The sequence below is a fragment of the Athene cunicularia genome, assembly GCF_003259725.1.
Source record: "Athene cunicularia isolate RWA chromosome 13 unlocalized genomic scaffold, athCun1 chr13_part1, whole genome shotgun sequence".
In the NCBI taxonomy this organism is placed as follows: domain Eukaryota; kingdom Metazoa; phylum Chordata; class Aves; order Strigiformes; family Strigidae; genus Athene; species Athene cunicularia.
Window position 1 is genome coordinate 1,141,415 of NW_020799117.1, and position 26,533 is coordinate 1,167,947.

Consider the following 26,533-nt stretch of genomic DNA (forward strand, 5'->3'; position numbering starts at 1 on the left):
AGCAAAGAGAATGCAGCGTATGACGGAACTAGTGCGATCTGCTGTGGTTGTAGTGATGTCTTCCTGCACAGTGTTATGGGGTTTTTTCCCTCGTCATTAATAGTGGTATATTCACGTGTGAATGTGTTCCCTCCACCCTATGTGTTAAATTTCATATTTCATTTTATCTTTAAAATTGTGAATAAATCTAGGTAACAGGCAGCAGGCTAGGGAAATGCTTGAAAGCTATCCTTCACTTGTTCCACACAGTAGTCAGTTCCAAAGACCTCTAGATTAAAATCTTCTATTAGAAAGATAGGTTACTCTGTCATACATGTTATTGTCAGTAGTTTTCCCTAGCTGTTCTGTCGTGTCCCCCCCCACGCACACACTTGAGGTTGCTGTAGCGGCGCTGCCGCAGACACAGCACCAAAAGCAGTCAGACCCCCAGCTTTGCAAAAATCGCAGTTCTTTCCACTTACATTGCTGCTTTCTCTCCAACTTAACTGCAATGCTTGTATAGTAATAGAATAAATATAAATGTAATAGAATTAATACTCATTTTTACAAATCTAAATGTAATACTTCGAGGTGTTTTCTACAAATACAGCATATATTGTCATCCAGTAAAACTTAGAAATCGGCAGTGTTTTAGCCATTCCAGTAATTGATCTGTATTTATTTTCTAATACCAAAGGATAGAACTCGGTGCTTAGGCATGATTATATTTGTTCCTTTGTTAGCAGTGCTTTCTGGTACTTTCCTAGTTTTGAAGATGCGTTAAACCTGGGGCTTCTGCGAGGTGAGAAAATTGGCTCTTGGGAAGGAGCTTGTACTCATTTCAGTTGTGTGTGGTTGGAAAAGGGCTCGGTTGGGGTCTGGAGGGGCTGTCGGGCAGGTCGGCAGCAGCCTGTTGCCATGGGATCCTGACTCGTCCTTCCCTTCTGGCGCTGATGGAGAGGATGGCCGGGTCCCTCTGCCCACGGCTCCTCGCGTGCAGTCCCTTGCGTTGCTTCGGTACGTTTCCCGTGATGACGAATCTGTAACAGTTTTCCCAGAACTGTAATTTTAGTGAGTAAAGCCGTTCTTGATTTGGAAGCAGGGAATGGCATTGCAAATTCTTGATGTATTTCTTCCCTGAGGGTTTTTCCTAATTCTTTCTAAGTGGAAAGAGTCATCATGCAGATACTGCAAAGTATTAATTGCGTGGATTTACCTTTACACAACATGTGAAAAGTTAAGAATAATACAAACAAGCCGATGACTAGACCTTGTGCTGATAGACGTTGCTGCTAAAAGAAGAATTAGCAGCTTTTCCTGCTTGTGTTTTGAAGAACTTTTCAGGCAGCAATTTTCGAATTTTTTTGTTTAAGTTAGGCTTTGAGCAGTCTTTACTGCAATATGTCGCAATTTGTTCGTAAAACGTAAACCCAAAGCTGTGTAACTGCACTTCGTACAGCAGTTTCTCGAGGAAGGTCTGGTTTTGCCTTTCTTACTGCCCTGGACTACCCGAGATCCTTCTTTTCACAGCCCCTGGTCTGTGCATCTGAATTTCTTTTGCCTTCTCCAGCGGTAGGTGTTCATGTGTCTCTGTGATTTTCTATTGACGTTGCTGAGTGAGATGATTGTAAACCGGGGAACAGTATTACTTTCCTCTTCTGCAGGTGTCTGTTGTCATCTGCTTTTATTAATACTTCTATGGCATCACGTTCACTGAAATATTGCCATTTGGGGGGGTTCCTGTAGTTATTACCCTCCTGCATCTCAAAAATCTGAATCAACTGTCTGGTTGTAATTTTGTAACACTCGTTAACATTGACCATTCACCTTTTGGTTTGGATCTATGAGTTAGTCAAGTCTCTGCTTCCTTTTTCTATTATTGGTGGCACAAGTGAAGACAAGATCACCCTCGATGTATACACTATGTACCTTTTGCAGATGGGGGAATACTTTATTTAGTTCGGTGCTTTTTTAATCCTTCTGGAAGCTATTGACATAAAAATAGTGTGAATAAACAAAGGTGCAGAAAAATGTAAAAATGTATACATACACATGCAGAAGGATATTGCTGTTCCTTACAGATGGTGGTATCTTGGACATCTTTACCATTTGTGAGTTTGGCCACATTTAGAAGCTGACTGAAGTTCTGTATTTTTCATCCTCATGGTGCTGCCGAGAAAGACAAATGGAAATTGAGATTAATTGTAGCTGGTTTTATGCACTCATGAAAACTAGATAAATATATTTCTAATAAATCCTTTCTTACACTGGCCTTCAGAAGGTCTTTGAAAGTGTGTTTGGTACAGGGCCTGTGTGTTTCTGAATCTGAATTTGCCTGTTGGTAGAAGCACAGATAATGGGAAGAAAAAAATGTTGTTAGGAGGTATGATCCAGGGGTGTATCGGCCAGTGTTTTAAGGTCAAGACAAAAATATAATGATTTGATGGAGGGAGGGGAGAAGAAAATAAGTTGGTAACTGTGGGGAAATGGTCCCAAAACACGAGTTGTACATGACTTCTGTTCTGCCAGACATGCAGGCAGGTGAATCCTCAGGGGGGTGCAGGGAATTCTCGGTGTAGAAGACCAACCTTAGATTTTTAAAATTTATAGTGATCGTTAATTCAGTAAGTTAGAGCTATTTGAGCATTCAGACAACATATTTTTTGCATATTCAACTTCCTGTGTCTCTTATTTATGTATAAATGCAAATAATAAGGAACCGAGCAGCCATTCTGTGTATAAGCTCTCAGGCTGGGTCTCTGGACGCGCTGGTGATCACCCACCCGGCCGCTGCGGGCCGACAGCCCGCTCCCAGGGCCACCTCCTGGGCTTGAGCCGAAACCCTTCTGCTCCCTGTACTTCTGGATTTAGTATCTGTTGTTCTGAGCTGGCACATACTGAGGCATCCAGCTCGACCTCTTCCCCTTGTCTTGACATCTTTTTTGTTACCTCTTGGAATTCACTTCATGAAGTATTTTGGCCAGTGAAAACTACTTTGTTCCTGTCCTAGTGATACTTGTCTCCGTTATATCACCAGCTGGCAGTTACGGAAACTATCTGCAAGTACATTTTAAAATGTTCAGAACGAAATTGATCCTGAATTAGATTAGAAGGTACATATAGAAAAGTGATATTTTATTATTTAGAGAAGTAACATGCCCATTTTGTCTCAGTGTAGATCATGCAAATGTAAGACAAACATTCTGAGTCAAGGGTTTGAAGTCTGTTGGTCAGTCCCAGCATGTGGGACAAGATTAGAGTGTCTTGTTATGAAAGATGGTTTAGAATAAAGTCTTCTTCTGCAACTAACTATGATTTTTGTAGCTGTCCATCTAAAGCAAGAGGATATCTAAGCGGGTATCGCCTGTCAGCTCCTCAGCACCTCTCCAGCAGGCCGTGGTCCCTGGCTGCAGGCACAGGGCTGGGATCAGCGTGTGCAGATGTGGGCTCAGCACAGCAGCACCTGCTCTTAAGGGAATGAGTAACCGAGTCAGGATCAAACCTCTACTCGCTGTCCCTTGTATCTGTGATGCCTTTTAGGTTTTTGACTCTGCAGTGGTTTTACACAGTAGCTTTCCATTTGGCTTGAGACCAGCAGGATGGCTCTCTGGTTTGAGCTGTTGGTCTCTGTGGGCAGGCAGTGCCCCTCCCCAGGACTCTTCCGCGGCTGCTCTTCCCAAGACAGTCCTTAGGGCAGGTTGGAGCAGCAGCCGCTACCCCAGTGCCTACAGGGTCAGCGCACGGTCAGACCCCAAAGCTTTGTCCGCTCTCTGCTAGAAGAAGGGAGCAGGGGCTGCGCAGAGAACCCCCGGGCTGCTGCTCGCTGGCTGGGGGGGAGCGCGGCGCTGCCATCGGCGGACGGCGCGGGCAGGCCCTGGGCGAGGGCTGCAGCACCGGCCCTTCGTGTTCGGTAAAACAGCCGTGGAGGCATTACGTGTAGAGTCAGTTTTACTTGCCTTTTGGCATTTGGAATATTTACAAACACCCGTCAGCAGGTTTTTTTTCTCTTTAATCACAAGGTTAAACTTAATCTTAAATAACTGAGAGCTCTTAGAAGGAATTAACTGTCTGTGACATGCGTATCTTCTGCAGTTTTGCACGTGCTTTGTACTTTACTTGCTCAAGGAGCACAGAGCCCTGAAAGCTAGAGTTTTAAATGAGGAACACGTGCATGGCAGCATTGTTTCTCTTTAATACTACAGTTCCTGCTTCTGCCTAAATGTTTCTGCCTTGTTTGATGCACAAGGGTTTTAATTCTACATTAAATTTTTTTAATCATATTTTTTTAAAAAAAAAAAAAAAAAGCTCTGCTCATTCAGAAGAGACTGTAATAGCCATTGGTGGTGAATATTTTTATCGTTGTCGTGCTTTCTTCTTCCTTCCTGCACAGAAAAGTTAGTTCTTTTTTGGATTCATGGATCCACTCAATAGTTATCAGCGGTTAGACAACAAGTAAACAACTTACTGTAAATGGGCCGCGCGCCAGCTGGCCTCCAGCTATCCTGCAACTTGTGACTTGCATTCAGGCTCAGAAGAATGCCTTTTTACTTGGTCATTTCCTTTCCTTTCAAACAGAAAAAATAAAACTTTTTTTTCTTCCCAATTAAATAGCTTTCCTGGCCTAAATATTAAAATCAGGGGAAGATAGCAGAGCTACTCAGATACTGGCCCGTTCGCGTTTTGGAAGGGAGCTTTTGACCTTTGCTTAGAAACCTTCAAGAAACAATCTTGCAAATGCTGGGCGGGGAAGTGGCTGGTCTTGAAATTCATCTCTTTTTTTTTTTTTTTTTTTTTTTTTTTCACTAATTTTCTTTCCTAGTTGAGACATTCATTGTTTGTGGCAGCTGTGCCTGCCGCAGAGGGAGGTGCTCGCGCACATGCGGCCTCTTGGCCGGCTCTCGGTGTGGAAGGGGCCGGGGAGCACAGTGCCTCGCTGCTTGCCTTCCGTGTGCCTGAAACTGAGAGCTTGCTCTACTTGGAAAATCACCTTTCACAGCAGTCTCTGCATATTTTGAACTACGAGGCATGAGAAGGTGACTCAGAACGTTAAATAAAGCACTCCAGGTACCAGGACACATCTGCCCAGGATAACCTGGCATTTCGCACTTGTGTGGCTAGATTTCTTCCAGTCTTTGAGGGATCTAATTTGTGTAATGTTAAGTTAAATATGTCTATGCTGTAAATTGGAGAATAATTAGACTGAATGAATGCCTGTAATTGATCTTTTTGCCGGTGTAATTATGCTAAAGATCTGCCAGGAAACTTGCTTCCTTTCCCGCGTCCCTTTCCTTCCCCCCTCAAAATATGCTCACATCTTCCAAAAGAAAATACTTACACTAGGAAGGCTGCAGCACATGGTTTGAGGCTCAGGGTTGTGGCTCTCTTTGAACAGCAAAGGCTTTTTTTCAAAGGCCCCGACACAATGTATATATTATTCATTCCAGCGCATTCATTCTTCAGTCTGAGATAAATATATGGGCAGGTTCTTTTGATGGCATCCTTTCACCTAATGTTACATATACCAAGGAATTATGACTGTTGGGATGTTAAAGCAAATCTGCTTTTACAGGGAACTTTACAGTAATTGTTTATTAAACAGCAGTCTGAGATGTAATCTCTCTTCTTAGCCTTTAGTTTGAGGTCAAGAAGAAATCAGAGGATGCCTTGGCAATACAGCTGAAACAGCAGCTCACGTATTCCTGTGGTTAACTTACTTATTCCATAGAACCCTGCTTCCAACTTCATTTTATCTCTTTCTATGATCTGCATGGGTGTATATCTATTATTAAAAAAGACTATCTCCATTGCAGTAGTGCTGGGTTCTAACAGCAGTTGCACTTCTGGCACTACTGGGCTGGGCTGGGCTCCTTGGGGGTGGCAGGGCTGGCTCCGAGGGCAGGCGGGCGCGCTGGCAGGCGGCGAGGATGGAGAGGGAGCGAGCGCCTGGGTAGGAACAAACGGGCGAGCTTTCTGACGTTCTGGCAAGGCTTTAGAAATCTAAGGAAGAGACCCAGTATTCTCTATCTTGGAAAATCAAAATAACGGACGTTTTTAGGACGACGAAGATTAGATTATAGGAGCTGCCTTCTCTTCCAGTTACCTGAAACAAGTGGGAAGTAAACTGGTGGTTTTATGTGAGAAAGGTGTGAGGAAGCTCTCCTGTCAACTCGTGTGTGAAAACTTTCTTTTCACATTGTAATTGAGGACTGAATTTAAAGGCTGCTTTTGAAAACAATAATGCTTGGTGGTAGAAACTGGTTTTGAGTATTTCGAATGGTTTTCCTTGTTACTAATTTTCCATTTTAACACTTCAACACTTCAAAGCATATCCAGTCTGTTTCCAGTCTCCTCGATCAAGTTAAGATCACTTAGTGGTTTCGCTGGTCTTTTCAAGGCCTTGGTTTGTGTAAATGACAGTCCCCTGTAATATTTATAAAACTATGGGTTTTGCTTGGTGGCTTTATTAAAAAATGTCGAACAGGAAAAGTCAGTCTGAAAGGAATTAATTCCATTATTTCTGACTTCACAGTGCTCTCAAGTGACTACTGGTGCTGCAGTAGGAGAGAAGTGAAGATTGGTTTATTCTGTGTCTTTAGAGGTTTCAGGGGAGGAAAGCTGAAGAGGAGCACACACGTTACTGGATGCAGTTAAGGCTGTAATTAGGCCTCTGCCAGGCTCTGCAGTGTGTAATCTCCGTAGGGCTTCAGGCATCCGAACGCGTTCTATTCCCATAACACACAGTTTGGAAAATACCTGCACGTATATCTCGGGTGTGTGCACGTGTACACGGCCACATGTACATGCCCTCAGATCTGGTCATTAACCACTTGCGGTCCGTTAACTACGGGCTCTGTCCTCCGGAGCTGGAATTTCTCACACGCTGTTAGCAGGGAGCTGTGGAATTTGTTTCCTCCTTCATCAAAGCCCTTGAAATATTTCAAGTTTTTCTTTTAAAGCTTAAAACGACTACCAGCGCCATGGTTTGGGGCTCAACTTCGTCATGAGATGCTGGAAAATACTCAAGTGGACTGCTGCCTTGCTTTTTTAACCCTTGGGTGTATACGTTTTTCAGCTCAGTACAGATTTTCTGAGGAAAAAAGATTCTCACAGTTGTGAGCCCTTAAGTAGGGCTGAAGGAAAAGTGCCAGATGCTGCAAGACTTGTGATTAAAATTGCAAGAATAAGCAATACAGGGAAACACTTATCATTCTCTCCTTGAAAAGGCTGGCCTGCTTATCTCCGGTTCTTGGCCTCACTCAAGCCATCTACAACTAAGATGAAAAAACTACAGACCTTTGGCTCTATTTGTTATTTCTTTATGGATTGTCACAGTGGAAAAATGGTTTAAGTTGTGACTGTTCCAAGCATTTTGAAACACCACAGCTTCCAAAATACAGAGAAGTAGCATAAATAATGGAAGTTAGTGGTTTTGTTATTTTAGTGTTACCAGTTAGAGACAATTGCTATATTTCTCTCATAGTGTTTGCTTTGTTTTTCTTCCGGAACTGGGGAGTCCTCAGTGTCTGTAGCTTTAGAAGCCACTGGGAAGTGACAGTAGGTCAACACCTTGGAGAATCAATTCTTATGTCTTGAATAACAGAATAGGGCTAACAGGAAAATCTATACTGCAGTTAGGAAAAGCTGTGTCTGTAATGATTATGTGTTCAGCATCAGAAACAAGAAAATATGAAACTTAAGAAAATAATTCCTTCATATCAATTTGAGTATAATTTATATTCAGGCCTTGGTTAATCTCATCCATATTTAGGTGTCTGAGGTCCCAAATTTAAGAGCATAATTACCCAAAGTTCAGTGTTCTGCATTGGGCAGCGGGAGGGAGAAACAGGCTTGAATTATTCTTTGCTGTTAAGTGTCCCTCTGTATTGACTGGGTGAGTGTTCATTGTAGTGATGCTTCTAAAATTAGTACCTCCTTCAGTTCCTGAAGTTAGGTGAAATTAATTCAGACCCTAAATTTAATTATTTTTAAATTTTATTCTTAGAATGTGTTAGCTCTTAGTTATTTTTATTTTTCATTTTCTGCGGTGGTGGTTTTTTTGATGATACCATCTCAGTTATATTTTAAAAATCAGTCATTTGAGACACTGAAACATGAGGACTGTATCCATCTTGCACGATTCAGGTATTACTTTAACCTTTAAAACCTGGTTTGTCTCTCTTGGCTAGTTCCCATTATTATATTGTCACAAGTACATTAGATTGAGGCAGCTTCCCTAGGCAGAGCGAAAACTAAAACGGCCGCGTGTGCCGTGGGATGGCTCAAAACAAGGAGAGGCTCCTTCTGGCCCGGGAAGGGCCGGCACGGGGCAGGTTCCCAACTCACACCTCGTTGTGTAACGGCAGCGGCACTGCCTGTACAGTCATAAACTTGTGCAAAGTGAATCCCTTTTTAAACACGGGCTTAACCGCAGGCTGTAAGAGCTTACTGAAACAAAGAGTTAAGTGTGCAATCAATGTTCAGTTTGTTCCTATTAGCAAACTTTCTTGTTTGTCAATTTGACCTTTGTTTAATGTTTCTCAGATGGAACATGTAAGTGACATAACAGAAATGCTGGGCTTGGTCCTTACTCCAGAGACTATATAGCCCAACGTATTTTTGTGCAAACTGGAAATAACGTGAGTCTTTGATCGTGCAGTTATTTATTTCACCTTAAAACCAGTCCTGTGGTAATTACCTGTCATCAGGGGCTACTGAGAGTCTGGCCTGAGTGCAAGCAGCGCTGGAGGAACCAGCCTGATCCCGGCTGCACTCGGGTTTTGTTGACACGTCTGGAAGCTGCTGTGCTGCTTCGGTCTCAACCTCCGTTAAAAATAAGCAAAGATTAACCACTTTGCTGTTTCATAAAGAAGTGTTGTTATTGAATTAATTTCTCTGAAGCTCCATGAATCTGAGAAAATCTTTACAAGGGTAAAATAAGCTTTTGTATGAGAGAGAGTCTCATACAGTGTTGAAGTTTGTGGAACCATTTGGTCAATGTCTCTTGAAGATGCATTAACAGTACAAGTTATTGTTACTGCAGTAGGAAAAACACTTATTTAAAACCAGAATGTTGTGGTTTAGATAAAAGAAAAGCACCATAATGTGCTTTTTATTTGAAAAATTAAGACTTTCCGAATGTCAGCATCTCTATTAAACTCTGTCAGTATGTTTAAGTATCAGTTATGGACTTTATTTACAAACCCAAGCCAGACTCGGACCACTGGTGCAGAGGGCAGCAAGAGGTTCAGGTGCTCTCTCGGCCATGGCCCGGGGGTCCTGGCACACCTCGCTTTAGCACCCCCAGGGCAGGGTGCCGGTATGGCCATGGCCCGGGGGTCCTGGCACACCTCACTTTAACACCCCCAGGGCAGGGTGCCGGTATGGTCATGGCCCGGGGGTCCTGGCACACCTCACTTTAACACCCCCAGGGCAGGGTGCCGGTATGGCCATGGCCTGGGGGTCCTGGCACACCTCACTTTAACACCCCCAGGGCAGGGTGCCGGTATGGCCATGGCCTGGGGGTCCTGGCACACCTCGCTTTAGCACCCCCAGGGCAGGGTGCCGGTACGCGCTGAGGAGCGCTGCCCGCTGCTGGGGCGTCCGTCGGAGCATCCACTGCCTTTGGCTTAGGTGCTGTGCTCCACTATCTGAAACCATAACAGTAAATTATTTGGAGTAAAAAGCTTGTTCCTGTGTGCACCATGGGAATTTGAATGCTGCTTTGTTTTGTTTCTGCAGTATTCGTTACTGAAAACGCTAATTAGGAAGCTAGGACTTATGCAAATGAAAGTTGTGCCACAATGGGGTCTTCTCAATAATGTCTGATTGAAATGGATCTTTTTTCTTCCCCCCCTTGCTTTATGTAAATATTTTTAAAAGGTAGGATTGATTGATTGACTGTTCATCTGACAGGTAACAGAGATGTTTGAAGGAATTGGCAGAAAAACCTTCTTTTTTTTTTTCCTCCCTATCCTCTGTCTTTGGCTCTGCCAGATTTTCATCTCTTGCATGCTCTTTGCATGTTCTTATAGCACCTTCTGTGCTTCCAAACCCTTCCTAGCTGCAGCTCAAAAAGCAGTGCTTTTGTATGGTTTGGCTTCATGAAATATATGGAGAACAGATGAAATACCTGTTTTGTCGGTAGCCTTTATAATTAGACTTCTGTAGGGCAGTAAGGACCTGGGTGGCTATTACATCGTCTTTAAAAGTGGAATTAAACATCTGTTTTCTTTAGGTGGTGAGTAGGATGATCTCTAGCCTCTTCTAAAATCATCATGCAGTGAATTCTGCCTTACATATTTCAGTAGTAAAGAGCTTCCCATTTTTGCACAAGGAATACTGCAACTCTTACTGAAACAGACTTTGTAAAATAAACAGCAGTGGCTTGAGTTCTTGCAGATGTGCACATGCTACATACTACATTAAGTAAATCTTGAACAATGACCATAGTTAAAACTTTCTATTTGAGATAGCCATGACCTACCAGCAAACCTGAGAGACCAAATTGTTAGTGAAAGATAATGATAGAGTGACGGGTTGTAAGAGACTCGTAGTGGCCATCAGAACTTTTATAAGAGTGCATCTAGTTGTAATGAACACTGAAATTCAGGAGAAGAAAACAGTTTCCCACCAGGAAAGTTTTTAATACTTTTCTGACAGAATGGTGGAGTCCCCACTGTCTCAAACTTGAGTACACGATGCACACAGTGTCCTTAATACAATGGAGATGCTCTCGGAGAAGAGCGATGGTGTGGAGATAGGTGTGTAGAGACTCCAGGATCATCTGACTAGTCACCTTCGAGATAGTTATGTGAGAGAGGTAAACAGCCCCTTAATGAAGTTTACAGATGGAGTTTAAATTGGGAGGGGTTCCCAGGGCCGCTCAGGAAGAGAAAATATACAAAGAGGCAGAGATGAACAATGTGGCCAGGAAACCCTGTGAGGTTCAGCAAGGAAGGAATTAAGAGCTTCCTTCATCTGATGGGGAGGGGTAGAGGAAGAGGACAGAGGAAAGTGGATAAAATAATAGGAGAAATCCAGGAGAGAGATTGAAGGCAAAAGCTAAATGTACTGTGGGGACAAAAACCCCAGACAAGAAGAGCTTGTAAAGTCTGGGAGTACACAACAAGGGGGATGTGATGAAACATCTTGATAGTTGTGTGTGACCTGGATGCCAGTTGGAAATAAAAGCAGATACTGACCTACTGCATGTGCATGTTAGAGCAGAAATTGTATCTGCAATTGCTTGACAGGGTTGACAAAAGTAATTATAGCGCTTTACTAGATAATTCAATAAAGTTGACTTAAAAGTGCCATGAAAATCACATACGGTAGCAATAAACATCTTCTGGGTCTGTGGTACTACTTGTTGCTCATCCTTCTGAAAAGATTACACAAGTTTAGATAGCTGATTTTTGTGTCAATAAACAAACTTCTTACATCCTTTTCTTCCTGTCCACGTGTGGGCAAGAGTGGTTTCATACCTATTCTTTGCATCAAACATGTCAGAGGCCAGTTAAAATGAAATGAAATCGTGTTCTTAAGGGCATTAGAAGTGTTTGTAAGACCGTGGAGAATACTTTTTAGGCAGGTTTGCTTGGTTTTAAGCTCTGTTGTGCACACACCCTGGTCTGGATATGAAGGAGAGAACGCACCAAAACCTAAGCGTACAGCCTGTTCGGAGCGGGCGGTCTCAGCCTGCCCCGGGGGACACCTTGCAGCGTGCATCACCGTGTTCGTCCTTCGGCAACTTTCTGATCTTTAAGTCACAAAGAATTGTGAATTTGCTCCCTGTCTTTCCCTCAGGAATTACTGTTCTCTCTCGAATGTGATAAAAAAGAATCTTTACCCTTTCAAGTGAAGTCATTACTCATCACTAAGTGGGGAACATAATCCACACATCGGGGGTAGCCCCTTACACAGTTCTTTATACTAAGTTGGAGCTGAACCTCAAGTCTGGCCTTTGGCACAGAGAAGAACATCTTGCAGTCATCCTCCTCTGTGACTAAGATCTCAAAATCATCAGAAGTATTTTTGTCTTCCAGCAAAGTAACAATGTTTTTATTGGGTTTGTTTGTTTTTCATGCTCTTGGAAGTTATGAAAGCTGATTCCCTCCTTGTTAGATTGTTGTAACAAAGCCCACTCTCCCCTCACACTGCATTTCTCTTATTAAAGATAGCTCGAGTTCTTCCTCCGCTTGTTTCTTTAGCTGCTGGTCAGTTTTCTGACAACAAGTGGCTGTAACATTGAATTTCCCGCACAGGGGGTCAAAAACTACTGAAAATGTACTGACTACCTGAAATTGGGGAAAATGAGTCGAGTAGACATGTTGAGAATAAGAGGCATTGAACCCTCACTGAAAATCTCTGTTGTTAAACACAGTGCAGTTCTGATCCCGTCCATGTGAAACACATCTATTTTGTTCAAAGCAGAAACCAATAGTATTTATGGACTTCTCTGACCCCACATAGAAGTCTGCCTTCAGTACTGAACCAGGAACCTTGGGGGGTTAAATTTTTTCGTTTTCAGTTTTAGACTGCGTGTTGGCTGAATTAAGAGTATGCACGTCGATGATCTAATGTATCAGGAACCTGTTGCTGTTGTATGTGTTAGAAATGCAGTACCCATTCACTGATTTATTTATTTTGGAGGGGAAAAGGTTTGCTTCTCCTTGCCACCTCTGTGTTAATGGGGAGAGGAGGGTATCTCAGAACTTTTTCAGTAATTCTGAAGTTAATATTGTGTGTTACAAATATTTGGTAATATAACAGATTTTTTTTTTTAAGTTGTGAGGTAAATTTTGGGTTTTTAGCTGTCTCTGCTAAAAGTAGACGTCATTTAAGGAGAGTATTTTTCTTGCTTAAGAATCTTGTTTAAACTCTGCTTTAGCCCCTTTCTTTTTGGTTCACTGGTGTTTTTTTAGCTTCTGGACTCCTGTTCAAAGTTTAAAGAACAATAACTAGTCAAATGTAAAATAATGTCAATTGAACCAACCTATGACTCAACAGCCAACCAAGTCATCCTGGACCTGCATCAAATGGACCGAGGCCAAAACCTAAAATTGGCGCGCAGCCCCGTCCCTCTTCTCCATATATTTCCACTGAAGCAGAGCCCAGAATGCAACACGTTGGTTAATGTTCCATAATAAACGGCTCCATATGTAAATGCATTATTTTCATTGACAAAAAAAGTGTGAAAGCCTATGCCAAGGGTAAAGACACATTGTGCAAAGCTTCATGCAGACCAACAAGGAAATGGAGTTTGTGTTCTGAAGAATTCACCATCTTGCCTTTCTTTTAGTATCGGTTCCACTTCTGAACCGAGCTTCCTTGAGGGTCTGTAGAAAGAATTAAGGAAGAAACATTCCTTTCTGCTTCCCTTGCCCTGTTTCCATCTTTCCCTCCTCCAAGTTAAGGTTTTATTTCTACTTCTTATTTGTGTTTATTAATTTGTATGTCTTTTAAGTGAGGTTTGGTTGGGGGTTTTTTTTGGCAAAGCAGAAAATAGTTTTGCAGTGCTGGTAAAAGCAAAAACTGTGTTTGAATAAGTGTGTGTGTGTGTATGCATTCATAAAAACTGGTGTCCGGATTGCTGTTAGAGGGTTGCACTGGCAGCAGAAGAGTCTTGATTTTTTTTCTCAAAATAGCAGAAGTGAACTTTCTAATTACCAGTCTCAATTTATTTATAGCTTTATGACTCAATTTGACTGTGCAAGCATTATCCTGCAGCTTTTAAAATATCTGTTCTGTGACTATTACAGTTTAGTTTAATCTTTGACTGCATTTCTTACAGTACCATTAATATTTTTCCCTGTACGTTAGAGTCAGCTTTCCAGATGTCTCTTTGCCTTCTAGCCTGGCAACACCATTTTGGCAGCCTGCGACTGCAGCCCTGTGATGGGCACAAGCGTTGATGCTGAGACCACCAGAGCAATGTACATGGCTCATGCCGAGGTCATTAATGGAGCAAATCCTCTTTAATATTTTAAGTTTGGTTCCTCTGGTACCACATTAACAAGGGTGCTGTAATAAGTAAAGTACTTTTCTGCTCCATGCTGACTCCATAGGATAAGCTAAGACGCTGTGACTGATCAAAGCTCATGGGTCTGTGCTAATAATGACAGGGTGTCTCTGCGCGAGAGTTCTGCTGTCTTGTTGAATTCGGTGTGCAGATACAAGGAAGCAAATGTATGTAAGGAAATTAAATTAGTGTGGTAAAGGACCTATGTTAAGATAATAAATTTTTGGTGAGTGCATTGCTTAGTTCCCATGGTTCAGAAAACTAAGAAACCGCTTCCAAGAAAGCGTCACACAGGTAGAACATACCTCTGTGGCTGCTGAGGTCAGAAACGGTGCTTGCTGCATTCGGAGGTTGAACGGGCTAGGAACAGTTTTGTGTGTTGTGCTTAAAATGAAAAAAAAAATTAATTCTGTTTAGATTTATGAGCTTTCTTTTACCGAGTGCGTGTTAGTCTTGCAGCATTCCTAATTAGAGTCTCTTTTTGCAGAGATACCTGCTCGCACCTTAGTTTGTAAATGCAGAGTGCGTACGTGCACGAATAAGGCTGGATCTGTCTGCAAGACTGAGTTCTTGAAAGTCAGGTTTTTAGATGATCCACAACCTGTCTGTAAATATATGTAGATCAAATGCATATTTTGTTATCCAGCAAAGCATAAAGAATTAGGATGGCCCAGGATGATTTGATTCTCTATTTTTATGTGAGGTTTTTATTTAGATTTAAATGTATTGGCTTCTGTCTTACTCTTTTTTTTTTTTTTTTTTTTTTTTTTTTTCCCCTGCCTCTTTATGTAAGGAAGCAAGGATGTACAATGAAATTTCAAAAAAAGACCTTTGGGAAAAATATGCATAAATTGATTCATATAGAAATTAAGTCCTACCCTTGAAGGTAAGACTTTTTGGCTGCTTTACTGGAGCGCTGTAATAAATGTAAAAGTTTAGAACATATAATTTAATTATCATATTCTGGTCATAAATACTTCAGGGCTGTAGTACATTTGAAATCCCAAGAGCTCTAGCTAAGGTTGCAGCTGCAACATCAATTACCATTTATCCATTCCAAGAAAGCTTTGCCTGTGCCCTTGAAACCTTTACGTTCTGGAGAGGATCCAAAAGGGGAAAAAAAAAGTCGCGTCGCTCCCTTGCGTTAGTGTTTCTTTCTCACTCCTGTGCGAGCGCTAAAATGGTAGCGGACGCCATTTCGGAGCGGGGAGAAGGGGTGTCTTTGGTGCCAGGGGCTGGGGAGCTGCCGGAGGCTCCCGCGAGCCGCCCGACGCTGGCACCTTCGTTAAAGAGAGCGTGGAGGCACCTGCGCAGGGATGCGCGTCCCCGCGTCGCGGAGTAAACCTGGTGCAGGCTTCGGGAGAGATAAAAGGGCCCGATGCCACGGGGACCCGCACCCCGCTCGCCAGCGGGGCTCGCTTCCCTTGCGCTGCGTGGGGAATCTCCGCGAGTTATTGTTCTGTTAACGTGCTATTGGTATCTGCCTGTTTATTTTGATTTAATAGAGTGTAATTTATGAGAAACGAAAGAGCAGTGCTCGCAATGGCCGTCCCTGCCGCCTCTGCCTAGCACGGAGCAGCACAAGGTCCCTCTGAAGCCTGTTTTTAACAGCACGTGAGCCCTGCTCCGCGCAGGATGACTGGACCCGCTTCTCTGGAGCGGCAGGCGGTGTCCGTTGGCGTGTTCCGTGTCAGGGCGTGTGCGTGTCCCGGGCCCGTGGCCGCGGTGCCGGTGCTCCCGCCAGCTCCCAGCAAGGCGTGGGCCGGGGCCGGGCGGCTTCCTGCGCAGGCAGGGCCCGCACGCACGGCCAGTGCTAGTGAAATGCTGGTTCTGCGTGTACTCATGGGGAACAGCACTTAGGTTGGCGGTTCAGGTTCTTCTTCGGACCTCCGGACTCTGCAGGGATCAAAACCTCGCCAGCACCAAGGTTTGACTGGGCCCGTACAGCGACACTTAGGGGAAAGGTATTTGTTCCAATTTATTTTGTTTGCCAATAGGAATTGTAATTTTATACGTAAAATCTTTCATAATGGATGTATGTAAAGCCTTTTCTCTGTGTCAACCAAAGTCACTTGTTGTTTCGCACTCAGGCTGGATACTTTGCTCAATGTCCTTGTTACGCTGCACCTGAGTTGTTGAAAACGTAAGCAAAAACATTTGTGGTATTTGCGGTGACTTTATACCAAACAATGACTCCTGCAGTCTGCTTTGGTTGTATTGAAGGGCTGGTAAAGTGTATGTTGTTCTGCAGGTGGAGAGGTTGATTCTGAGACTTTGCTGCTTCGGGTAGGTCTTGTATTTTAAGTTTTTCTGTGAATTAGAATCCCAGTACTCCATTGTAAGTTAGCGCTGAAGTCTGTCCTGACGCAGGGACAGTGTCGGGAGGAGGCACGCTGGTACCTGCCAACCTGCTGGTGAGATAACGTGCGTCTCTGTCACGGGTTTCTGTATCCAGCAGGGAAGCAGATTTGGCCGTGTCCTTTCTGGGTGACCCGTTCCTCACGGTGCTGTTATCTCGGTGGTGTTACAGGCGAGCGCACAAAACGAGACCGTTAGTTCAAAATCTGGTTTCCTGGTTTATCAAGTCATGATAACGGCATTTATCTGGGGGCGTGATAAAGGAAATGGCGTTCGTCATCTTGGCTGTAAGGGGTCTGTAAAACAGTAATACTGGATGCTGTTATTCACAGGCTTTGGTTAAATGCTGTAATTTGTAGTAGATTTTTAATTTATTATGGCATCACTGGGGATATGCTTGTTATCAAGAACAGGGCTTTTACCAGAGCAATTCAATTCTCTGTTTTAAGTACGAAACAGGAAAGAAAACTATTATACAGAACCTACCTATTCTGAAGTTATTTGGAAGGCTTTTTGGTTTATTTTGTGGGTTTGCGGGTGTGTTGTACACTCAGGCAGCTGGCAGGAGCGTTTGAGCCCGCAACCCGGGACAGCCCTGGCTCCCGCCGTGCGTTTACTGCCCACAGACAAGGGTTGAGCTGCCTGCGCCCTCGGCGGTGCCGGGCAGACCCAAGCCTCTCTGTGTCTGCGTGGAGTTTGCAGGCAGCCGGGGGGGAAAACATTGGTTCTTACCAATTTTCAGTCTCTTTGAACTTAAGTGAGTATGTTACAAGAGACAGAAGAGACTATTGTAACCAGTGGTTCAGGTTCTCAGCAAAATTTTCAATTGGCAAACACACTTTTAATGTGATAATGTAAATTATAGTGTCACTAGCCTTGTTGTAAAGTTTTTTCCCCGCTTGCACTGAAAACTACCATCCTGCCGAAGAGGGTATATAAAATAATTAATAGTTTCTATAATTAATACAGAAATAAGCAATTCACAAAACATAATCAGTTGGTGTATGCAGCTGAGTGTTTACATTGTTCTCATTGCTGGAAGATAAGCGTGAGGCCCAGATGGCATTGACATTGAAAATGGTTTCTTTACTGTTAGTTTGGTGACACTACTTAAGCAGATAACTAACTCGCTTTTAAGAATATGTTAGCTCAGTACTAAGGTGACTTACGCTGGAGAAGCAGGCCTTACGGTGTGCAGTGTTTTGTGGCCTATGTCACTCAGAGTAAGTGCAACTCCTCTTTGTAAAGCAGTAGATGAGAAGTAGGAGCAAAATTAATAGTCTTTTTACTCTGCTTTAAACTTAAATATAGTCAAATTTTGAGCTGTCTCTTCCCACCCTAGACATACTGCATCCATTTCTTTCCTTGGAGTTGGCAGTTGGACACGAATTGCATTTTCTCACAGATTTTCAGGAGCCAGTCGCAAGTGTTCTGGTTTTGCAATTCATAATAGCACCAGGGAATACCTTAGTTGTACCTGTGTCTGAAAAAAACTTGTATAATGCGTTTCCTCTGAACTTTTCTTCCTGGTAGATTTTTTTCTTAAAAAGGAGAAAATTGCTAAGCTGGCAGCTGCTGCTTTGCCTAGCAGCCCCAGGGATTTCCTGAGGTGCTGCTTCGCCTGGACGGTAGCTTGCAGCCGTTCTCCTTAAATCTTAGTTTTTAAACTGTTAACCCAAGTTCTTTTCTCATTGCATGTGTGTAGCTTGCTATAGGCGCTGATTTAATCTGCATTTTTTAAAAGGATTTACCCTTCAGCAGAACTGTGCTAGGGCTGGGCACGGTTTTGGGTAAAATGGGATCAAGGTTGATCATCCTGAGCTTTGGTGTGCTGGTAGAGTTGCAGGTTGGAGGCTGGAAATGAGTAGGAGTTTTAGGAGCTGAAAGTATTCATCACTTCATTATCTCTTTTCATTTATTAATGTAAAGTAGCAGGTAATGTATTTTTTACATAATGTCTCAGTGTTAGGTTCAGCGTATGGGAGTGTGCACATTCTGTGTTGTTAGTGGGGAGGGTCTGTATTCTTCACAGTAAAGATAGAGGAAAAAACAAACATTTTCTTCAGTAATGAACAAGTGTGCCGGAGGAAGGGTTCTTCAGGAGAGCGAGTTAACTTTCTCTGCCACATCTTTCTGCCCAAACGTCCACAGCCGACTGCAGGGCTGTGGCTTTGCTGGTGGCCCATGGCCCGGCCGGAGGAGTGCGCCGCTGCCTGACCGGCGAGCGTGGGACAGCGTGACCCACGGTGGTCGGGGACCCCGAGGGAGGAAAACTGCACACTGCCATGAACGCCACCACACCCGACTTCAGTGAGGTTTGAACCTTGAGCCTGGTTCGAAAGTCTCTGGTAAATGATTAACACAGAAATGGCTTTGGTCAAACAACTTCATCTCCACAGAGCTCGTTACTGCGGCTGCATCTTCTCGTCTTTAAGTCTTTCCATTTTACCCTCGTGTGTTTCCTTGACTGGAAACAATAAATGTATCCACACAAACAAATAAAAATAGATTATATATAAATAGTTTCTGAAAGTATGTGGGAACGGCGCTCATACCCTTAAGCAAACAATACCTTCCCTCCCAAAATAAAATTTAATTGAAGTTTTTACAAATTGGAACCCTTAAAAGTTGGATTATTTTTTTTTTTTACTGGCCCATCTATGCTTCTCAACTTTTTCTTTAATTTAGATAAGAATCATAGTTTATTAGGTTTCTGTTGAGTTTAAAAAACATTTCTGCAAATAACTGCAAGGTAGCTTTTCTTATTGTATTATTTTGGAGGGTAATTTCCCTCCCTTACCTCTTCCGTAGGAAGTGGTTGTTTGTCTTTGACTACAAATAACTATAGGTAAAAGATTTCTATTAAACCTCAAGCCAGTTTGTTGTAGCTCTTGCAGGAGTCCTTATGCACTATAATCTCTCCTCTTCTCCATGTTTCAGGCAAGCAAAATTGTGTTTTACACAACCAGGGCACTGTCAGTGTCTGGCAGCTCTCCACGCAGTTAGTAAATATTGGCCTTATCTGATACAGCCAGGCTTGAAAAGATATGCCAGAAGCCCAGATTAGATTGCTGGCTACTGCTTTATTAATCAATGTAATAATTTATTTTTAGTTTTGTAAGTCATATCATCTGTTTTCTTTCTCATATTACATTTTCTATGGTACTGGTACAGAAAGTGAGCCCTGTTTAAAAATTAAAGGTGATTGAAAAGTTTCAGTAGAATATGTTTGGCGCTACCATAGTTTCTATGACAGTTGATGAATGTTTCCTTAAAAATGCTTTTGTCAGAAATTTCTAAGGTATAAAGAGTGTAATTTATGTATCTAAATTAGCTGTCTTCAAAACTATGCATAGAAAGATGTTTCCATCTTTTTCTGGCTTTAATCATTTTAATGAAATGAAGTTGTCAAGTTATATATTCCTTATTTAAAATCACAGGCTCCCGGCCTATATTTCAATATTTAAACTGGGATTTTTGGTAAGAGCTACTGGGCCTAAAACCTTCGAGAAAAGGAAGAAACTTAGAGTAGCTTTTGACTGGCTGGTGATTACTTTTTTTAATAGGGGGCTTTGTTTGTTTTTGAGGTGTTGATTTTACTTATTGTTTATTTAATATGACACTACGAAGTGCAGATACAATTTAATTCCTTTTTCCAAATGGGTCAATAAGCTGGGGGGGGGAAAGAAAACAAACGTAAAAAACCATCAGGACAAACCCATCAACAGAAGAAAGTAGTTTGTGTTGCATGAAAGGAAGCACAGCATTGTCGTCAGAATTACTTGTCTCGTCAGCCCGGAAAGCTGTGAGGGAGCACGGAGGCCAGCGCGGGGTCCCAGCCCGGGTTGCCCACTGCTCCACGGTTCCCTCGGCAGTCCCGGGGGAGGACAGCCCTGCCCGGGGCGCAGGCGGTGCCTCGGGGAGCCCAGTGGAAGGTGTTTGCCCGTGCCCTGGCGGGGCGGGGAGGCGATGCTCCGAGGAGAGGAGCTGGGCATCTCCCAGCCCCGCGCCCAGCTCCGCTGACCAGGCGTCGCAGCGTGCCTTTCCTCAGAGTGCCGGGTGCGGAGAAGGCAGGATTTCCGAAAAGGCTCTTTGGTAGGTACCAAATACAGTCACGCACAGTAAGAGGCAGAAGTAGATGTGAATCCTCAGCTTCCTTGACTGAGGTTTCCCTTCCTGCAGACCCACAGCCATCAGGCCTTTCCTCCCTGAGGGCCGGGGCGGTGCGGGTGGCAGCTGCCATCCTTACAGTACCGGTTCCGAGGGCCTCTGCGCTGAGGGAGGCAGACGTGCCGCGCAGAGGTTAGGACGAGTCTGTAATTAAAGAAGTGTGTTTGTAAGGACATCACATAAATGTAACTGGGTTGAATTACATTTGGTCCTTACTTGGATGTTGAGTGCTGGATTGTGCAACCTTAGTATTTTATTATAGCTTCCTGCTCTTTAAAGAAGACAAATTAATTAGAAAACACAGAAAAGCCATCATATGGATCATAAACAGGACTACAGTCTGTGGGTGACTGCCACTTGACAGACTAGCTAATGATGGTCGTCAGCCTCTTTGCAGAGCAATAGAGTAAAAGTGTTGCAGCTTTTCACAAATATTTCCTGAACACAGAGGAGTGATGTGATGGATTTGAGTTTTCCCAGGTGCTGGAAAGAAGTGGTCTTTCCTGGGTGGGCTTTTCCCTTCCCTTTTTCCTCAGGGCTGACTCATTCTACTTCATTCCCACTGCCAGCCTGTCCTGTTGGACCACCCTTGTTCTGGTCTTAGACTTTTCTCCTTCCCACATTTATTCCAGCGTGGTTGAGCTGTTGCTGTGTTCTTGTCGGGTTTTGGTTGCCTGCTCAGCCCTCTCTGCTCTGCCTTAGATACAGGTCACCCTCTCCCCTAGCTCATATCAGACTCTGGTTTTTAGGGAGGTCTTTGCGTGCCTGTGCTACCTCATTTTTTCCCCTAACACAAGTAATTTTCACTTTTCTCTGCCCTCTGGTTCCATATTTGTCAAAGCGTGGACTTCACTGAGATGTTTATTCTGGTTTGACTCTTATCCCTCTGTATTTGAGCGGTAGGATTCCCGCTCCTTGTCTGCTTTTAGTACCAAACTCCCTCTCGGTGAGAGCAAACGCAACAGCAGAATCCTTTGACTCTCTGGACGGGCCATTTCTCAGTTGCTCTCTGGGGTTGGGGCCTGTGGAAGCAACCTGTTCGAAAGCAAAGCCTCCCGGCTGTTGGAGCATTTTGATTTGGGCTGGAATTCTGAGGGTTTTGTGAATGTTTGAGAACTACGGTGCTGTTTTTTTTTTTTTAAAATGTGTGACCAAATCTGGTCAGACTTTCTTGAGGAGAGGAAAAGGATTTTTCCATGCAAAAGCCAGCCCACATACAAATGTTAAGCCTACCTCAGAGATGATGGATGTCCTGGAGAGTTTCCGAGTAAAGGCACCAAAGCCTTAAAAAAGTGTTATTTTCTACCTTCATCTGGAAAGTGGCTGGAACCCTGTTGGACAAAACTTTGTGAAAATCACTTTAAGTCAAGCATACAGTATAGAAATTGCATATTAGATGTTTAAAACTTCGTGAAAATAAACAAAATGGGCCTTATCAGAGGAGGTGTCGAGGCAGCCTTCACCAGGGAATGTGTCAGGTTTGGGCCGTACTGTTTACACGTGCCGAATAAGATTAGCCTCTGAACTTTGGCACAGCTGCTGTTGGTTCAGCCCTTATGATTTAGAAGCAGCTCGAAGGTGATTACGGTAGATTGTTTATTGTTCTAACAATGATTTATTTTTTTTGTTAAAGAACTAGCCATTCCTTTGTAGGTGGCTGGTATGTTTACGATGTAAAACCAGATCCTGAAATTAGGAATATATATTCCTCTCCTAAAATGCGGGGGTGAAATGATCATTTATTACTGTGACTGTGTGTCAATATATGGCTTAATTTGCACATCTTCTTGCATATTAATATCCCAGTAGAAAACTGTGATGGTGCTGGAAATGAAGCTCTTGCAGGACTCGATGGAGACTGCAGGGAATGTGTCAGTAATGACAACAGCGACAGTATGAAATATTATTTGAGTCGGTTTTAAAGGCTAGAATAATTGTGCGAGAAACTTGGCTTCAGAAATGCGTAAGGGAAGTAATCTTGACCTAGTCAAACAGGCCATGAAAAATCCATGCAGTTTTACTTAAGTTTCACAAAATTCCTTGTTTAACTGTTTCAGAGTCTAGTGACCTTGAGGTGCAAAACTCGAGTATTTGAGGATGAGGGCAGTCCGTTTCTTGCAGTTATATTATGTTTGCCAGTATCCCATAGATCTTAATTAAAAACATTTTAATGCTTTTTTTTTTTAGCCCTGGAATGAGATCAGATGTAAGCTCTTCTCCATCCACAACCTCAGCAACTACGGGACCACCTCCCAAGCTCTGTCTTGTTTGCTCTGACGAGGCCTCTGGGTGTCATTATGGTGTTCTTACTTGTGGCAGCTGCAAAGTGTTCTTCAAAAGAGCTGTGGAAGGTAAGACTGCTTTGATGAATTTGTTGTTCAAACATATAAAATCCACATACATATCCTCCCCATTCAAAACCAGTCTATTTAATCTTGCGGGAATCGATGTTTTTGCTGAAATCCTACTGGAAAATCCCAACCATTATATCACTGATCGTTTCATAGTAAATAAGATTGATAATGGTGCATTATCTGAAGCATAGATTCCATTTACATTTACAAAATGCTCCCATTCACTCACAGAGTAAAAAGATGTATTGTTGTCTTGGCTTTTTGTTTCTTTCATTTGCTTTCACTGTTGTTTTTGTTTATTTGTCCTGTTTATATACAGATATTGGTTTGTGTGCATTAGATTTGTCAAGCTTGTGATTTTTATGTTTAATGTTAGCTGGTTTGTGTATAAAACTGTACATGAAGCTTGATACATTTGTTGTATGCAGGGTTATAATAGTTCTACAATTTTTCCTATAAGCAGTATTGGTTAAATCCCGTCCATGTGTGTTACTTGCAGGGGTAACTAGGTAACAGGAACATGTGTGTGTGTTTGCATCATCGAGATTTCTCTCTCATCACAGGAAAAAAATCATTCTGGAAAACAGAGAAGATGAAAAACCTAAATGTGAATCTGTAGTGTGTCTAGCACAATAAGTAGTCTGTGATTTTAGGGCTGCATAAGGAGCCATTTTGTAGTGAACCTCAACGTCTGACTCTTGGTGTCAGCATCGGAGAGATGCAGAAGAGTTAGAGTCTATTCTCGGTGTCTCTGGAAGGATAGCGATTCCTCTATCCTGAAATCGCGTCGTTCTTAGTCACAACCTGACGGGGTTTCCTATCTCCTACCTCCCTCATGCAGCCATTACTGGTATTTTGAAGTGAATCAGACTTACCATTTTTTGCTCATGTTTTTGCAAGTTGGGCTCCACTGGAGAAGCGGGAAGGCTGTTTTGACAGAGACGAGCCCCCATTCGGTCTCTCAGAGGCAGCGCTTTCTCCCAGTTCCCAGCTCTGGATGCAGCGGGGAGCTCCGTGGAAATGCAGAGTCTCTCGGAGGGATCGGAGAAGTCAAGTTCATATCGCAGTTTTTGCTGGTCGCAGGGGGAGAGTATGTCCCTGGTTCTGTGGGAAGCTGAAGCTGTTTCTGAAGTCTAACAAGAGACAATGTGAGCTCAAGTGCAAGGCACTGAGCTGCTCAGGCTCTCCATGACTCCCAGCCAGTCCTGTCTGGGGTTGTGCTCCCTATTCAGAGCCAGGCTCTTTATTTGAAGCAAATACTCATCTGTATCGTTGATTAAAATAAGGTCACTGGATGTCCCTCAGAAGAAGTATTATATTGCAGCTGGATATATGTCATAGCAATGCTTTTGCCCATCCTCCAGCTTAAATAAATCACAAAAGTATTGATAGATGAAGAAATCAACCCCCTAATTCCTTCTGATCAGCCATGTGACTTGCTGCATCTTATCTGTATTAATGTTAAAAATGTAAGCCGGCTTGTAGCTGAAAAATTGCAGTAAGTCCTTAAGGCTTACCTCCACTTTCATTTTTATTGTTCCACAGGTAATCCCAACCTTAATCCTTCCGATAGATATTGTGGATGTTTTCAGGAGCTCTTCCAGCATCTCTTAGTTCTAGTATTCACTTTAAGGAATGAGTAATTTGCTTTTGTCTCTTATAGGCATTTTTCTTACTAGGAACATATGTAAGAAGAATTTGTTTCTGCAGTATGCTTTTTATTAATAGCTGCCAGGCACCTGTTAGTATGCAGATCAAGCTGACTCTGCACATTTGTAATCCAGCCTCTAACCTGAAACCCTTTTTTGTACCTTTGTCTACACGCATGTGTACTGTGACAGAAATAGTCACAGAAACTGAAAGTATCAGTATCTAGAAAATCAATATAAAGTGTCTCTCCTCCAGCAAAGAGCAGAACTAGGGGAGAAGAGGAAGGATGAAAGTGGGACAGCGACTGTGTGTGTGTACGCAGTTCTCCACGCAAACGGGCCTTTCTTCAGGAACTGAGGGTGGCCAGAGCCGTCTTGTTCTCATTCTTGTTTTCCTGGTGCTTCAGAGCCCTCATGACTTGGTTTCTCCGGCCCCAGAAGCGACCCTGCTCCCCTCCCAGCGCGTTACCCCCGCCCTGCTGCCAACCCAGATCGTCACCACTGCCCACCTCCGCTTCCTCGCCTTGCTTCAGATCCTCACTCCTCCCCGCCTTCAGATTCCCCAGCACCCCTGCCTCCTGCTGTGCTCCACATTGTCCTTATTCTTCAACATTTTTAATTCCCATCTTCCAAACCCCTTTGTCTGCAATTTCTAACCTTCTGCATGGCAGTGTGCTCAAATGAGCAAAGACTTGTTCAGTCTCACAGTGCTTCAGAGCCCCAGGCGCCGGTTTGTGCTGCCGGCTGCTCTGTAAAATGCCCCCGTCTGCCGTAAATCCCCTTGGAAACGTCTCCGTTTGCTCACTACCAGTTTTTATCAGTGTATTGTTTGTGAAGTATCTGGGTTTTGAGCAGCAAAGATAAGTGAAGCGCATTCCTTTGTGCAGCTGGCATGTCCCCGGGCGGCAGTCAGACATGAAGCAGAAGGTGGCATCAGCTTCCCTTCATTTTTCCACAAAACGTTCGTGTGGCAGGAAGGCTTTAATATAATATAATGCAAAGAAATAGAGTAGCTTTCACCTAAAAAAAAGGCAAGAATAGGGATGTAGTAAGTACAAGAAACCAAACAGCACATTCACAGAGATGAAGCTCTTTGTTAGGAAAAAAATGGAAGCGCTCAGGAAAATCTATACCTGAAGCCTCTGTATTGACTGTGTGAAACCATGGTCTGTGTGAGACGTGAAATTGTAGTCTCTGTTCTCCCACAACAGTGACAGATAGTCATTGGTTTGTGTTCCGTGTGTGCATGCGTTTGTTTTCGTTCTGTGTGTATTAGTATGGTAACGGCAAAGAGAACATTAATCCTGGATCTAAGTTATCTTAAACACAAAGATTATACAGGGGTCGGGCTTCCTCTTCCTCTTCTTCAGATGACAAAGGTAGGCGGGCTAATTCAGAAAAATGTTCAGGGCTTCCTTGGAATATCAAGTTGAAACACTTCATTGGAGAAGTTTGACTAAAGCCATAGCAATGGGCTCTGCATACCCATAATTTTCACAGCTGACTTGAAACAAATTCCTTAAGCTTCTTTCCTGTGAGAAGACTCTCAGGCTCCATTGTTAATAACTCGGTATTTGGAAAATGTATTTGTTTCTAGCAATATTATACTGTCAGGACTTTGAAATACAGTGTAAAAGCCTAGGCTGCAGTTTTCTGCCTTCTAAAGAAACAGCTTTCTTGGTCCCCATCTGGGAGAAGGATGTATCTTTTAGTAATACCGTTCTCTAAATAAGTTAAGAAATTTATTCATATAATTCAAATAATTAAGAGATACTACTCTTTTGTTGTCCTGCCCATAGCAGCTAAGAGTCATTTTATGTAGTTCAAGTTGCCACGTTTCTCGGATCTGTTTTGCTCGGAATCTGTGAATCCATAAAAATGTCAGAGAACTTGGTTTGTCCAATTCAGGCTCTTGAGTTAAACAAGGAGGAGGTTTCATGGCTTTCAAGATGAGGAAAGCTATGTCTGTGTATCTCTAGAAACGTTTACATGCGTGCTCTCAG

At 43.1% G+C, this 26,533-nt stretch overlaps 1 protein-coding gene across 4 annotated transcripts in view; it reads left to right on the forward strand.

Annotated features, from left to right (window-relative positions):
• Positions 1–26,533, forward strand: part of NR3C1 (nuclear receptor subfamily 3 group C member 1) — a 111,182-nt gene that overhangs the window by 60,431 nt on the left and 24,218 nt on the right. For all 4 annotated transcript variants that reach the window (XM_026858107.1, XM_026858108.1, XM_026858109.1 and 1 more), the window contains one exon: positions 22,715–22,878. In XM_026858107.1, the coding sequence (XP_026713908.1) occupies positions 22,715–22,878 (164 nt within the window). The remainder of the gene's footprint in view (positions 1–22,714; positions 22,879–26,533) is intronic.